Source organism: Zingiber officinale, chromosome 8B, assembly GCF_018446385.1.
Source record: "Zingiber officinale cultivar Zhangliang chromosome 8B, Zo_v1.1, whole genome shotgun sequence".
Classification (NCBI taxonomy): domain Eukaryota; kingdom Viridiplantae; phylum Streptophyta; class Magnoliopsida; order Zingiberales; family Zingiberaceae; genus Zingiber; species Zingiber officinale.
In genome coordinates, this window is record NC_056001.1 from 69,012,017 (window position 1) to 69,026,135 (window position 14,119).

Genomic DNA, 14,119 nt, shown 5'->3' on the forward strand with positions numbered 1-14,119 from the left:
ATCACAAAGCTTTTCACCTTTAAATCCTTGGATTTGAAGACCAGACAGAGACCCTCTTCCCGAGATGTGGACCAATGATATGCAGATAAGAAGTTCTAAAACACCTATAGCTCAGAATGTTATCCTTTCATGTCTACTTTTAAAGCTCATGGTATCCCAACACCACTGGCCACCCTGTCCATTCTTGTCAGCACCCTGAGATAATCCCAACAAGATACATGGTAGCTTTTTTGCAAAGTGATCAAATTGCTTCCTCCTTGGACTTGCACACTATTCATTTTTTGTCTTTTACCTCTTATCGTTAGTGAGCTCTTACATCAGGTACAGCAGCAGTTGATGGAAAGCTAGCCAAGCTTCCCTTGGATCGAGCACATTCAGGTTCAGTTTTCATATTTATTCAAAAAAAAAAAACATTTTTGACAATTCGATAGATCTTCCTTGATGTTCTGGATAAACCATAGGCTAAATAGCTACAAATTTGCACAAAGACCAGTTCAGCGAAACAGGAACCCTGAACAATAATTTGGAGCTAAACTACTAGAGTAAAGATGTTGTCTTCAAAACACAGTTACATGGTGCAGTCGAAGGCAGCCTCCTCTTGAATCTTTCCAATTAGTTGATGGACTGCTGTTGCAATCTTATCCACTGAAGCCAATTGGCATTCTTCTTCCACCTGTAGAATTCACAAGTCCATTAACTGCACGATAACAGTAGTGGTCAAACAGGCCAGTAGGCCTAACTGTACCTTTAGGCTAAAGGAATAGAAGACTATGTCATCAATGGTGGTGACATTGAGGTGGAGGGTGCTCAGGTGGAGGTTCTGCAATCCTACCACCAACTTCAGCAGCAGCTTCGGTCGCCGCGGTGAGAGGACCTTGAGGTTGCAATGGCTGTCGACCATGGAGACCTCTATGTCAGTCGCAGGTGCCATATTCTCTGCCTTCTTAGTCTCACTAGTTATCTCATCGGCGGCCAACTTTGCCCTTTGAGAAGAGCTGGATGAGTATCGGGAGAAGGTGAAGAGCTCAGCAAAGGGAGCAGGATCAGCTCGTTGCTTGATTCTTTTGCGGGCTTCCAGAGTCTGAACTAGCTTTTCGAGCTCCTTGACGAAGTTTATTGCCCCTCCAATTATGGATGCTTGATCACTCTGTCCATTGAGAATTCAACACGCTAACTGTCAATTAATTCTGTTCAGAGACAGCATGAATGGGCAAGATCTTTAGCCTTGATGGCTAATAAATCAAGAGCAATATGTCACCATCTTGTTTTGTCTACTGATGGATGACAGTAAGAATCTTTCCCATGTTAGAGACCAAGGAACTCAAACTACTTACAACATGGGAAGTGAAATCTTTAATCTGCATTTGCAGTGAAATTAAGCAGAAAGAGAAGAGGTGGAAGCAAACCTTCTGCACGTACGAGTCCGGCATGAGTGACCTGAGCACGGCAAGGTACTCATTCATCTGCTTCCTCCTATTGCGCTCCACCGCAATGTGAGTCATCCTTTGAATTTCCACCTCCTCCTGGTTCTTCTGACTCCTCCACCGCTGCCTCTTTCTCCGACTTTCTGCCGGCCTCGACCTGACGTCGAAGGCCTCATCGGCAGCCTCCGGCGACGAGGAATTATCGACATTTTGCACCGTGGTGGAGCAAGAGGTGCCCAAAGCCCCATTTTGTCCCCTGACGACTTCCCCAGCAGCATGGCCACTTGCATCGCCTTCTAGATCGTTATCATCTTCTTCTTCCCCATAGCCCCAGAACTCCCCTCCGGTGTCGAACAACTCCCTCATGGTGCAGCCGAAGAGGTCTTGCGGGAAGACTACAGCTTCCAGTGCCATGGCTCTGCAGGTAGAGCACTAAGAAAGAGGACTCAAGCCTAACACACAGAAAAACCAAAAGAAACTTTCCTCCATGGAAGCAAGGGAAGTAGCAACTGGTGAAGTAGTAGGCTTTAAAGGCCTCAGTGACAGAGAACAAAACAAGGTCGTCACGTTAGGCGAGGTAGGGAAAAGGGTAGAAACAAATAACAAGGTGGTCGACTGGTCACTTGCGCAAGATTGGGCGTGCTTGCTGTGTTAATGGCTTGGGACGTAGTGAAAGAGTTAAAAGAGGCAAGCCATGGAAGAGAGATGCTTCTCTTTGATTTGTCTATCACACTTGGAAGGCAGGGCAAAGTGCAGAGCATGGTTTTGAGTGTAGTCTAAGGAGTAGGCCACGATCTCACTCATTTTGATGATGGCACTGACGGAGCTCTCTCCCTCTGTCATATGCTCAATCATCAGTTTGAGCGATGGCATGAGAACATGGAAGATATAACTAATAAAAGAGGAAGTCTCCGCAGTTAATAAATGATACAGGCTTTCTTCCATGAAGGGGATCACGTATTAGTTCATCATGCACACGACCTATGAAGTGGGCTTCGATCTACAGAGTTTCAGCATGCACACGACAAACCTATTTGAGTAGAAAATGGCTAGGTATTGAAACACCATGGGCCCATAGTTCAACTACTTCGTTTGAATATTATTTTATGACTCAGGCAATCTGCTTCATTCGCTGATCCAACTTGATTTCGACAGATAGCATTGAATTCAAACTTGTTTGTTATTAAAACGCAATTTAATTTAGTTTTCAAAGTCAATTACCTCACCCCCTAACCATCGGTAGCCACACACGCACTGGCAGCCGTCACTCTTGAAATCTATGTTTAACCTGAGATCTTTTAGATTGGTTAGGAGGAAAGTCAACGAGTTTTGAATTTAGATACCAGGGATTTGTTTACTTGGAACGACGGAGAACATTTCAAACCAAGTCGTTTGATCGAAGAGTAAAGTCGAACGCGGTCGACCAGTACAGTTGGGTCTAAAAAGGGAAGGCAACTTTGGAGATCCTCTCCCATTTAGATCCTGCGATTTCGCAATTAATTAAAATGTGAACGCGACGGACGGTTGTTCGTGAGGGAATCAGATTCGAGGGGACCTAGCACGTGCTCCTCACGGTAAATCCACGTGCCGTCGCATTCATTTTATTGCAACCTGTCGAATTCGTACACGAAAACGCTTCAAGGGTCCAGCCATTCTCGAAGTGCTCGGGAGGTAGATTTGGGGTGAGACACTTGTAGAAGTTGCTTTCGTTGGGGAGGAAAACGGCAGTGGCGGTCAAAGCTGTCCGCCGAGACTCGGCCGCCGCCTGCCTTTCCTTCTTCCTTCCGCCTTCGTGGCCTTCGTTCGCTGCACCGCTTCGTTATAATAACCGCCTCCTCCACTGACACAATCCTTGTCCAAATCGCCCAACGGCTTCCTTCATGGACGCAGAGCGCACCCGTCGTCCCATGGATCGGCAGCCCATCGCAGCCGTCCTTTTCCTCCTCCTCCTCACCCCCCGGTGCGCCTCCGCTCAGTCCCCACCGCAATCGGAAGACCGCCCTGGATACTACAACAATGGCAGGTTCAGTCCGACTATGGCCATCATCATCGTCGCCATGATCAGCGCCTTCTTCATGCTCGGTTTCTTCTCCATCTACCTCCGCTCGTGCGGCGGCGACGAAGAGAGCCTCAGCTTCCGCCGCCGCGGAGCGGCGGCGCGGTCACGGCGGCAGCAGCAGGGTCTGAGCCCGGACGTGATCGAGACGTTCCCCACCATGGTGTACTCGGAGGTGAAGGGGCTGAAGGTGGGGAAGGGCGCGCTGGAGTGCGCGGTTTGTCTTTGCGAGTTTGAGGACGACGAGGAGCTCCGCCTCCTCCCCCACTGCAACCACGTCTTCCACCCCGATTGCATCGGCGCCTGGCTCGCCGCCCACGTCACCTGCCCCGTCTGCCGCGCGAACCTCACCGAGCAAGCGACCGACGCCTCCGCGGATCCCGGTGCGCCGCCAGCGGTCGCCCAGGAAGCCCCTGTAGCCCCAGCGCCAGATCACGTAGCGATCGCCGTCGATCCGGCGGTGGAGGAGGAGGAGGAGGAGGAGGAGGAAAGGAAGGAGGCGGCCATGGAACTGGCGCAGATCGGGAGCCAGCGCCGGGCCGCCCGGTCGCGATCCGGGCGTCGGCCGGCGAGTTTCCCACGGTCTCACTCAACCGGGCACTCGATGATTCGACCGGCAGAGAACGCTGACCGATACACCCTTCGGCTCCCCGAACATATAAGGAAAGAGATTCTCGCCTCCCGGAAGTTCTCCCGATCCGCCAGTTGCATCTCGTTCCCGACCCCCAACGAAGGCAGCTCCCGATCAGGTCGCCGCGGCCGCGGCAAACCGGAAAGGAGCATCCAGCTCGGTAGATCGGGGCGCTGGCCGTCGTTCCTTCTCCGGAATCTGTCGATCAAGATTCCGGCGTGGGCGACAGGTAAGAGAGGGGAGGGCGAGGGCTCGGGATCGGGCTCTGGCTCAGTGAGGAAGGGGGAAATTGACGTTTCTGGCAAGGGAACGGCAGCTTATCCGAGAGCGCTATCGGAAGGCCCGGGAGCCAGTGACGCCTTCGCCTCAACCGCCACCGCCGGGGACATACAGTCGCCCGTCGGCCGCCGCCGCCCAAAGTCGCCAAGACCGACCTAATTGAGTAACCTTCTGCGTGTTATTCTTTACCATTTTTTTTTCCATTTTCGTAATTTACTTGGTGAATTTCTTAGATGGATAATTAAACGGCGTGTACGCTGTCTCTCGTGACCATATCAGAAATATGTACATAAAAGTAATAAAAATAGCTTAAATTGTATTTTTTTTTCCCTTCCTTTTTAAAGTGAAGTGCGAGCGCATAAGAAAAGAAAAAGAAAAAACAGAAAAAGAAAAGACAGAAAAAGAAAAGGATTTGTAGACTCGACACGTTCGGAGCATTTCTGTTTTTGTTAGTTCATCTAAATTTGGTTAATTGAAGACGCTTCTTCCTTTAAGAATAAAACAAACAGCTATTACATATACATAGTCATAAAAAAATTTAAAGAAAAAAAAAAGAAAAAGAATTTAATTAAATTTATCATCATTAAACCTTTGCATGCTTATCGACAACCTTTAATAGCTGTCTGAAGGAATCATTAATTGCAAATGAATGGCATATGATAACTTGATGATTCTGGGAACATTCCAATTTGGTTCATTTAATTTTGTCCCTTCATTTTATTCCTTTTGAGTGGATTTTAAAGCCCACACAATTGTGTGAATAAAATCTATGTAGAAGTCCCCAACCCCCATTCTAGAATGGATATAAAAGGTCCATTTTTTGTTGCCTTCTGTCTTTGTTTGTTCAGAAGGTGAAGTATATTGTTGGTGTGAGAGTCATGTGATGTGATACAAACAAGGTTTGTGAGGTTGCAATCAATGAAGAATAGGGTTGACCTTGCAAATTAAGTAGGGGGTGAGAGACAAATGGCATGGCTGAGGCTTCAAGGTAGGCAAGTTTTGTTGGATTTGATCATCCTTTTCTATTCCTTAGTAAGAAAATGAATAGTCGCCGTAATTAAACTAATGCACTTTGATACGTCAAATAAAGTGTGCCTCGGATTGGAGTCGAAGTTAAAAAAAGTCGACTAACGTGACGGTCAGAGTCAAGAAGAGGTCAACAATTGAGGTTAGTAGGGTCACCTGTCTTGGTCAATTGATTTAGTCGATCAAATCGATAGTTCGATCGGATCCTGAGTCTCTCAGAGTTGATGAAACCTTAAGCTATATTAGTCCCATGTAGAGCTGAGTCAGGTGTCTCCGCCAGTGCTCTAGCCGATTGGACCGAAAGTTCGATCGGGCATACTTGACACACACAAGTATAAAGGTCGAGCATAGGCCGAGTTCTTAAGAGTGAAATCCATCCTTTTTCCGACATGATCGTGCTTGCAAACAATTGCCCATCAGACTACAAAGACAGCTCGTCGACCGCTAGTAAAGCATATCAACAACCTATCAACCCAACGACTTAATATTCTCTTTTGGTATTTTGTATAACAGTTTCAGAGAAACAAAGGAATATTTTCTATGCATTCTTCATAAAGAAAACTTCTACTCTTCAAATCACAAAAGTAGTGGGTCCATTTTTGAAAAGTGTGCAAAATGATCCGTCCTTTTTTAAAAATACATTGAGATTCGTGCACAAAAGAAAAACTATAAAATGAGGTTTTCATCTACAGATGCATAGACATTGCATCAGGCGAGGTTACACATTCATAGTGTAAGATACAATAATTAAATAAAATAAGGATTTATCAAAGAATAACCTTATAGATTTCTCTAAGAATTTTTAGAAATTTTTCTAGATTTAAAAAAAAATCTTTTTATATTTTATGGGGGGTAAGCAGGATAGAAGGAAAACCTAGTTTAGCTATATGAGGAAATGTTTGGATTATAAATTAAAGGTTATAATTTCTTTTCCTAACCTAATTTCGGCCGGAACCCAATTCTTTCTCCGTAATCCCTCTCTTTTCCTCCTCGATCTATCACTACCTCCCATCTTTGTGTCTCCTTGTTGACACCAGCCATCGCTTCTCCCTCTCCGCTCCCTAGTCGTTGGGTCCTCTGCCTCAGCTTCTCACTTCTACGTCGACCACCAGACATTCTCCATCCAACGCTGTGCAATCGATGTAGAGTGCCCCTGCCCTCGACACAATCAGCGTCGCTGCATACCTCCAATCGTGAGCTATCAATGTCACGCCCACCCTCTTCCCGAGTGTGCGATGCCCGTGGGCCAACATCGACACTGCCCCGACCACCCTTGAGCTCTAACTTCCATCCATGCCGCCTCTCCTTTGCTCCGACCACTGCAGCCCTATGGTCAGACGTGGGTGGCTATCCACGACCATCAAAGCTGGTTCATCGTCACTAGTTGTCGGACTCATCTGTCGACAACCCACTTCACTACCAACCATCAGCCAGCTCCACTTCTGCGGCTGCTGGTCTTTCCTTTTTGACCAAAAGGCGGCAATTGGTGGATGATCAAACCTTTGGAGCCGAACCGCTGGTTGTCACCACAATGAATCATTGCTGGAGAAAAAGCCGTGGGTAACAAATCTTACTCCCTAAGCTATGTTCATTAAGTTTCTTATGGGAATTTATCATAGAATGTAAAGATGATTTTGATTAGTGATTGTTGGAAGGGATTAGTCATTCTATTAACACCGTTGATGGTTCGAATGTAGTTGAGATTGATTCGGGTTAATTGAATCATTAGGTTGAGTTAAACAATGTTCCTAATCGATTTAAGATTTAGGTCTTTGCTATCCGATCTACGGTAGATGTAGGTTTTGATTGCATTATTTGTTGTAGGCTTCTGATTCAAGGTAGGAGTTTTGATTGGAAGACATTCAACACGACTTACACATAAGGCGGATATTTCTTCATTGACCTCTATAGTTGATTGACCTTAGTACATAACTTATTATTTTGATTGATAACTGTATTTACCTTGACTCTATTTGTATTTTTTTCCTGAGTTTGATACTTGTTTGTTTGATCTTTGAGTTGATCAGTTTGTATCCATGCAGTCTCATTTTATTTAAATATCTTGTAGTTGTAGACATGTGTGGTGTGTATGGTAGGATGATTGACATGTAGCTATTCATATCATGCAGTGTGCACACGTATATGGTGTGTATAATAAGAAGATACTATGTTATGTGATGTATATCATGTAGTGCATGCATATATATGGTGTGTACCATAGGAAGATGCATATGATTTGTTATGTATATATAACGCATTGTACATGTGTGTGGTGTGTATAATAGGATGCTTATCAATATTGCCATGCATATTTTGTTAGTAGTACACAGGTGAGTGGCGTGTGTTGATGATAGTTTATCATGCTAGATGTGATCGGATATCGTTGCATAGAGTTCATATACTCCATGTGGTTGGTTACTATCTATGTAACATTGCACTATTTATTTTCTGTCGACCATGCCTCCCATTTGTGGTAGAGAGTAGACAGTGACTGAGATATGCTTATTGATTGTGACAGTGAAATGTTTGCTACACTATCGTTTTGGGTTACTATACCCTATGCTTCCTATGGGTATCGGTTATAGAATGTTCTCCCACAGCCTGTAGCTAGATAACTACATCCTGTTTGTCCACAGGTATTCGTAGTAGAGCGTTCTCCCGTAGACAGAGACTTTGACATTTCAGACTATCCACGAGTATCCATAGTAGAGTGTTCTCTCGCACTTCATAACTATATAGCTAGGTGTCTTGGTCATTTATATTTTCTGGTAATGGATCAATGCTTTCACATATGATGATATATTGTTGTTATTTATACTGACACATGCTTAGGCTAACCAATACTCATGATGAACGTTTCTTGACACTATTTATGGTATCATTTATAGTTGAGTAGGTTGATAAATATTAAATGCATTCATGTGATATCTTTACATGCCGAGTATTTTCCTTAGAGACTGTATATCTATTTTGAATCTCCTTACACTTAGTCTATGAACTATATTCTATTATCCGCTAGATTTCTTTTGGACTCACTACCCTGTTGTATTCTTTTTTTTTCCTCAGGTAGTAGATAGATGATATATAGAGTTGCTTGGAGATCCTGCTCGCTAGTCCCACGTCACTCTGAGAGTTTTCCATGTTATTTTGTATTGAATTTGTTTACACTTTGTTTTTCGAACTTGGTTGTGTAATATGCATTCTGTGTTTGAATTTTGACCGTGGTTGGTTCTTTATCTTGTTTATGGTACTTATCAAGTTAAGCCGTGCTGACATGCTATTTATTCATTTTATATTTGAATGGTTTTTTATATGTTTTTTTATATTTTTCGCTGTGTAATTATGTTTCTGTTGTGGACTCATATCCATGTTGTATCGTACATGATCACTAGGGGATACCATTCGTTCTGTTGGACAAGTATACCTCTGAGGCATGATACAGAGTCCATTGTTCTTCACTACTATTCCTTGAATTCTTTTTCCCGATATCGCCTGTCTGACTTGAGCGTCGGAGTGTTTGCACGAGGGATCCCTTCCTAGCCTGGTCGTTAATATTTTTTCCCTCTACTTTCTATTTTTGACACGTAGGAGCGCTTGACGTCACTTTATTTCAGCCCATAGTCTTCTAGCGGTTGACACCGAAGCCACCTATCTAGCGCACCATCTTCCTCGATTTCAGACATGATCAAATTTAGTGTCATTTGTGAGGATCTTACCCCGAATATGAAATGCGAAGATGGAGGAGACTGGACAACTTACTACAATTACTTTGTCTCAAAAAATATTTGGAGCTCTTAATAATTGCCCAAGCTTAGAGGCTCGTGCAACAACAAAAAGCAGCAGCCAGAGGTCATTTGCCAAACAACCTGACTGTATCGATGATAGACCTTCATACTAAGTGAGGGACTCGAGTGGAGGGCTCGACTCGGTTCTAACCGATTCCTCCTCCTCCAATCGGATTCATACAAGCGCTTGCACAATCGATCAGCCTTCCGCTCATGTCCCCATCCCCGATTTCATATCACCGAGTGCTATTCTCCATGCCTTTTGATGATATGGGCTAAGTGGAGAGACCCCAAGGCTCAAATTCTGAAAACATGCCCGCTGGGGACATTTGAAAGGGGAAAACTCTGATGGCCAGTAGCTCCCCTGAGTGAACCAGTATGTCGTTCTCCTAGGAAATATTAGAGGACAAATTATCAAGCCACTTTCGACCCTTAACGATCAGAGAGTACAAAGGAGTGATTGACCCAGAAGACTATCTACTCAAATTTTAAAATGTCACTATCCTCCATCAGTACATGGATGACGTTAAGTCCCGAGTGTTCTTTACCACTCTCTTTGGCTCGGCGTAAAGATGGTTTAACTGGCTCCTAACCAAGTCCATTTGCTATTTCAAGGATTTCCGCAAGACATTCCTTTATCACTTTGTCAGTAGCTACCGATACCACAAGACCATGTTAAAGCCTATTTTCCCTCAAGTAAGAGCCCAGAGAGGCGTTGAGAGCATACATTAAAAGGTTAGATGTGTTGGATTGAGACACACATGAGAGGGGGAGAGTGAATCACGTGATTTTAAAAAAAATTCTTTTACTTTTAAAAATAAAGTAAGTATGTGCAGCGAAAAAAGCAAAAATAGGAAAGTGTTTTTTTAGCTTCTGGGATCAATGTTGGTGCAATTTCCAATAGGTCAAGGTTGACCTAGTTGACCAAGAGTAAACCTTGGTCATGGTTTCGATGTTTGACAATACAGAAAGACGTGTAGACATGGACAATGCAGGTGCAGTTGTCCATGCGGAGAGATACTGATCAGGGTCTGATCAGGTTGAATGAAGAAGAGTCAAGTAGGTCAAGGTTGACCAGATACTTGACTGGGAAGTCCTAACTGGGATGTTAGGCAGTTCGGAAAGTCCTGGTAAGTGAAACCAGGCAGTTCGAAAAGTCCTGGTAAGTGAAACCAGGCAGTTCGGAAAGTCCTGGTGAGTTAAGCCAGGCAGTCGGGAAATCATGGTGAGTGAAGCCAGGTGAAAATCCTAGTGAGTAAAGCTAGGTGAAAGTGGAAGTCCTGGTGAGTGAAGTCAGGCAGTGGGAAAGTCCTGGTGAGTGAAGCCAGGCAGTTGGAAAGTCCTGGTGAGTGAAGCCAGGCAGTTGGAAAGTCCTGGTGAGTGAAGCCGGGCAGATTGGAAATCCTGGTGAGTGAAGCCAGGTGAAAACCCTAGTGAGTGAAGCTAGGTGAAAGTCCTGGTGAGTGAAGCCGGGCAAGGGAAAATCCAGATGGATCAAGGGTGATCAGACATCTGGTGTTGAGAAGGTCAAGTAGGTCAAGGGAGTGACCGGATACTTGACACGAAGAGAAAAGTCCAAGTGGGTCAAAGGGATTGACCGGACACTTGGTGGGGAGTCTTAGCAGGTCAAGGGAGTGACCAGATGCTAAGCATGAGATACCAATAGGTCAAGGTTGACCGGATATTGGTTTGGAAGACTTGGAACTTGGTTTGGGCAAAAACCAAGCTCTGGATCGATCAGTGGATCGATCCAGCGATACGCTGGGTATCTGATCGGTCTGGTGACCGATCAGATAACGATCAGTGGCTTACTGAGGTTCTTCTGATCGGTCTGCAGACCGATCAGAAAGCGAACAGAAGGCAAAGAGAAAAGGAGGGGATCGGTCTGTGGACCGATCCACATGCACCCTGATCGGTCCACAGACCGATCAGGAGACGATCAGAGAGTTGGGCAACTCTCTGCGAAGTGTGCTGATCGGTCTGGGGACCGATCAGCATAGGGCCTGATCGGTCCCCATGACCGATCAGAGAGGCTCTGGACCGATCAGGGTGGAGCCTGATCGGTCCAGGTCCTAGCCGTTGCGACACAACGGCTAGTCTTCTTCGCTGTCTTCTGCAGGTTATAAAAAGGAGATCGAGCCTCTACTTCTGGTTCTTCTACTTGCTCTTCTTCCTACTGAGCTGCTGCTGTGCTCTTGAGCTTTGTTGAGTTCCGAAGCTTCGTGTGAGCTTCTTCGACTGGGTTCCTGCTGTTGTAGGCGTCTCGTGAAGTTGCTGCTTCAACCAGTCGACGAGAAGGCAAGCGTGTTTGTTTTACATTCATATTGTCTTGTGCTTCTTTGTATTTTGTGTACTTCTATCTTGCTGTTGCAAGAGTTATTGTGGCGAGGTTTCTCCACCCACAAGGAGTATATATTAGTCGGTTCTCCGGGGACTCATCCACCGACGGATTGATAGGCTTCGTCCACCTTACGGACACGCCGAGGAGTAGGAGTTTCATCTCCGAACCTCGTTACATCGACGCGTATTGAGGTTTGATTTCTTGTCTTCGTTTCTTGTTTTTATTTCCGCTGCGCTAACCCTAGTTTGTAGAAAGAAACGCGAAAGATTGGGGTCGGCTATTCACACCCCCCCTCTCTAGCCGTACAAAGGATCCTAACAAGTGGTATCAGAGCGAGGTCGCTCTTCGCCGGATTAACACCCAAGGGAGCACAAGCTAGAGATGGATCAACTCGGAGAGGACATCACGATTCCACCCTTCTACGATTGCGACGACTTCGCGTTTTGGAAGGTAAGAATGAAATATTTTCTTATGACTAATCTTGAGAATTGGAGGTGTGTGCAAGTAGGTTTCACTCCTCCGGAGGATGAAGAAGGAAAACCTCTCAAGAAGAAGAGGTGGACGAAGGAGCAAATCCACAGATCAACCATCAACGATGAGGTAACGAAAATCATTGAATTTTCTTTACCTAATGATGTTTTGTGTAGGATAGGTGGGTATAACGATGCCAAGGAGTTGTGGAATAACTTGGCAAAGCTCCATGAGGAGAACTCCACTTCAAGTCATGAAGAGGAGTTAAGTGAGCCAAGGAGCTCACTTCATGAAGGAATGAATTTAGAAGTTGAGGGCCACTCAACATCTAAAGAAGAAGAGGAGGAGAGTTCTTCTTCAAGTTCAGAGCAAGAAGAAGAAGAAGCGTCTACCTCCGGAAGGGATGAAGAAGAGAGCTTTCATCCACCCTCAAACCTAGGTAACTCAAGCATTTTAATTTCTAGCAAATTACACATAATGTGCTTTGAGTGTAGGGAGTATGGACATTACAAGAGTAAATGTCCAAAGAGAGTTAGAAAGACTCCACCGGCGCCAAAGGTCAAGGAAGCCGGAGTCCCAACACGCAAGGGCAAGGAGCACGTGGTGTGCTTCCAATGCAAGCGAAGGGGACATTATCGGAGCCAATGTCCGAGAGGGAGGCAATCTCACAAGGACAAGAGATCGAGCACATGTATAGGGGGAGCTAAGGCAAACCCTAAGGTAATCTCAAAGGCACATTCTTGCAATAATAATAAGACACATGCTAGTAGCCTTATTGCTATTGTTAATAATAGTAAGCATGATAACATTAGAAATCGATACACATGCTTAGGTGCCAAACATGTGAGCCTAGATAAGGATAACACTAGGAAAGCCAACCCTAGAATTAACCCATCTAAGGCTAAGGAAAACCTAGGTAGGAATCACAAATCATCTAGACATATGCCTAGGAATACCTCAAAGAAAAATGATAAAGTAAAGCTTGAGGTATTAGAGAAAGAAAATCAAGTCTTGAGGTCAAGACTTGACTCTCTAGAAAAGGCTCTTGAGGATTTGACTCTAGGGTCTAGGGGTCAAAAACCCAAGTCCAAGGACAAGAAAGGTTTGTGTCACAAACCTAAGTCCCAAGTGGTCAAGTCCACTTATCATAATGTTCCATTCGATTATGGAACAAAATCTAGGGCTAGGAAGACCATCACCAAGGTCACAAGGGGAGTCACCCCTAGAGTTGATCTTGATGAGTCCCAAATGACCAATGCTTCAAAGCCTAGGAGGGTTGCTAGGGAAGTCATCCCTAGTGAATACTTAGTGAACTCAATGAGCTCCAATAGGTATTGGGTTCCTAGGAGCGTGATTTCATCACGCTAGATGAGTTAGGGTGTGCCAACCTTACTTGAATAGGTAGTTAACTTAATCTTGGCAAAAGGTGGCACTTTAGGAATTTTAGAGGTGCAATCAAGCCTTGAAAATGAAAGTGAAAATTATTCCTAAGATAATTAGGATGTGCCAATCACATTTGAGGAGTTCTCTTAGGTCAATTTAGTTGGCACATAGTGATCTAAACATCTTTGGTATATGATTTGAGGTCTATCACACTTAGGAATATAGAATTTATGGCAAAATGATCGAAATTATCAAAAATGGCAACTAAGGCTAGAATTAGGTATTTCTATACCTTTATATGTTATTTGCCATATATTGTTTGCCATATGCCATGTCATGACATCATATTTATTTTATGATCATTTAAAATGTCATGATAATGCTTAGGTTATTTTATATGTCATGTTTATTTAAGTTTTCAAACTTTATGCCATGACATCATGACATTGGCACATGTTTTTACTTATGATATCATTTTATGCCATGTCATCATCTCTTGCATTAATAATCAATGAAATTGATTTAAGGATGAAAAACACATTTTGATATTGAGATCAAATTTGTGTTTAGAAAATACATGAGACCTTAGCCTAAGATAACCTAAACCCATATCTCACATCAAAATTGACTTGGATGTGTTTGATACATCTTAGGTGTGTGTGAGATATTAGGATCGTGAGTTAGGATCAAGGTGCATAGTTCTTGTACCTAGATGAGCCTAAT

General features: G+C 44.3%; 2 protein-coding genes across 2 annotated transcripts; one reads left to right on the top strand and one right to left on the bottom strand.

The window, feature by feature from the left end:
- Positions 1 to 390: 390 nt before the first annotated feature.
- On the bottom strand, positions 391 to 2,298 carry LOC122015377 (transcription factor bHLH96-like). Its single transcript, XM_042572237.1, has 3 exons — positions 1,407 to 2,298; positions 746 to 1,147; positions 391 to 673 (listed from the first exon to the last, which is right to left on the bottom strand). Exons 1-3 carry the CDS (start codon positions 1,836 to 1,838, stop codon positions 569 to 571), a joined length of 939 nt encoding a protein of 312 aa, XP_042428171.1. The 5' UTR covers positions 1,839 to 2,298; the 3' UTR covers positions 391 to 568.
- A 646-nt stretch (positions 2,299 to 2,944) lies between these two features.
- Positions 2,945 to 4,724, top strand: LOC122015376 (E3 ubiquitin-protein ligase ATL31-like). The gene has a single exon (XM_042572235.1). It carries the CDS (start codon positions 3,305 to 3,307, stop codon positions 4,547 to 4,549), a length of 1,245 nt encoding a protein of 414 aa, XP_042428169.1. The 5' UTR covers positions 2,945 to 3,304; the 3' UTR covers positions 4,550 to 4,724.
- The last annotated feature ends 9,395 nt before the right edge of the window (positions 4,725 to 14,119 follow it).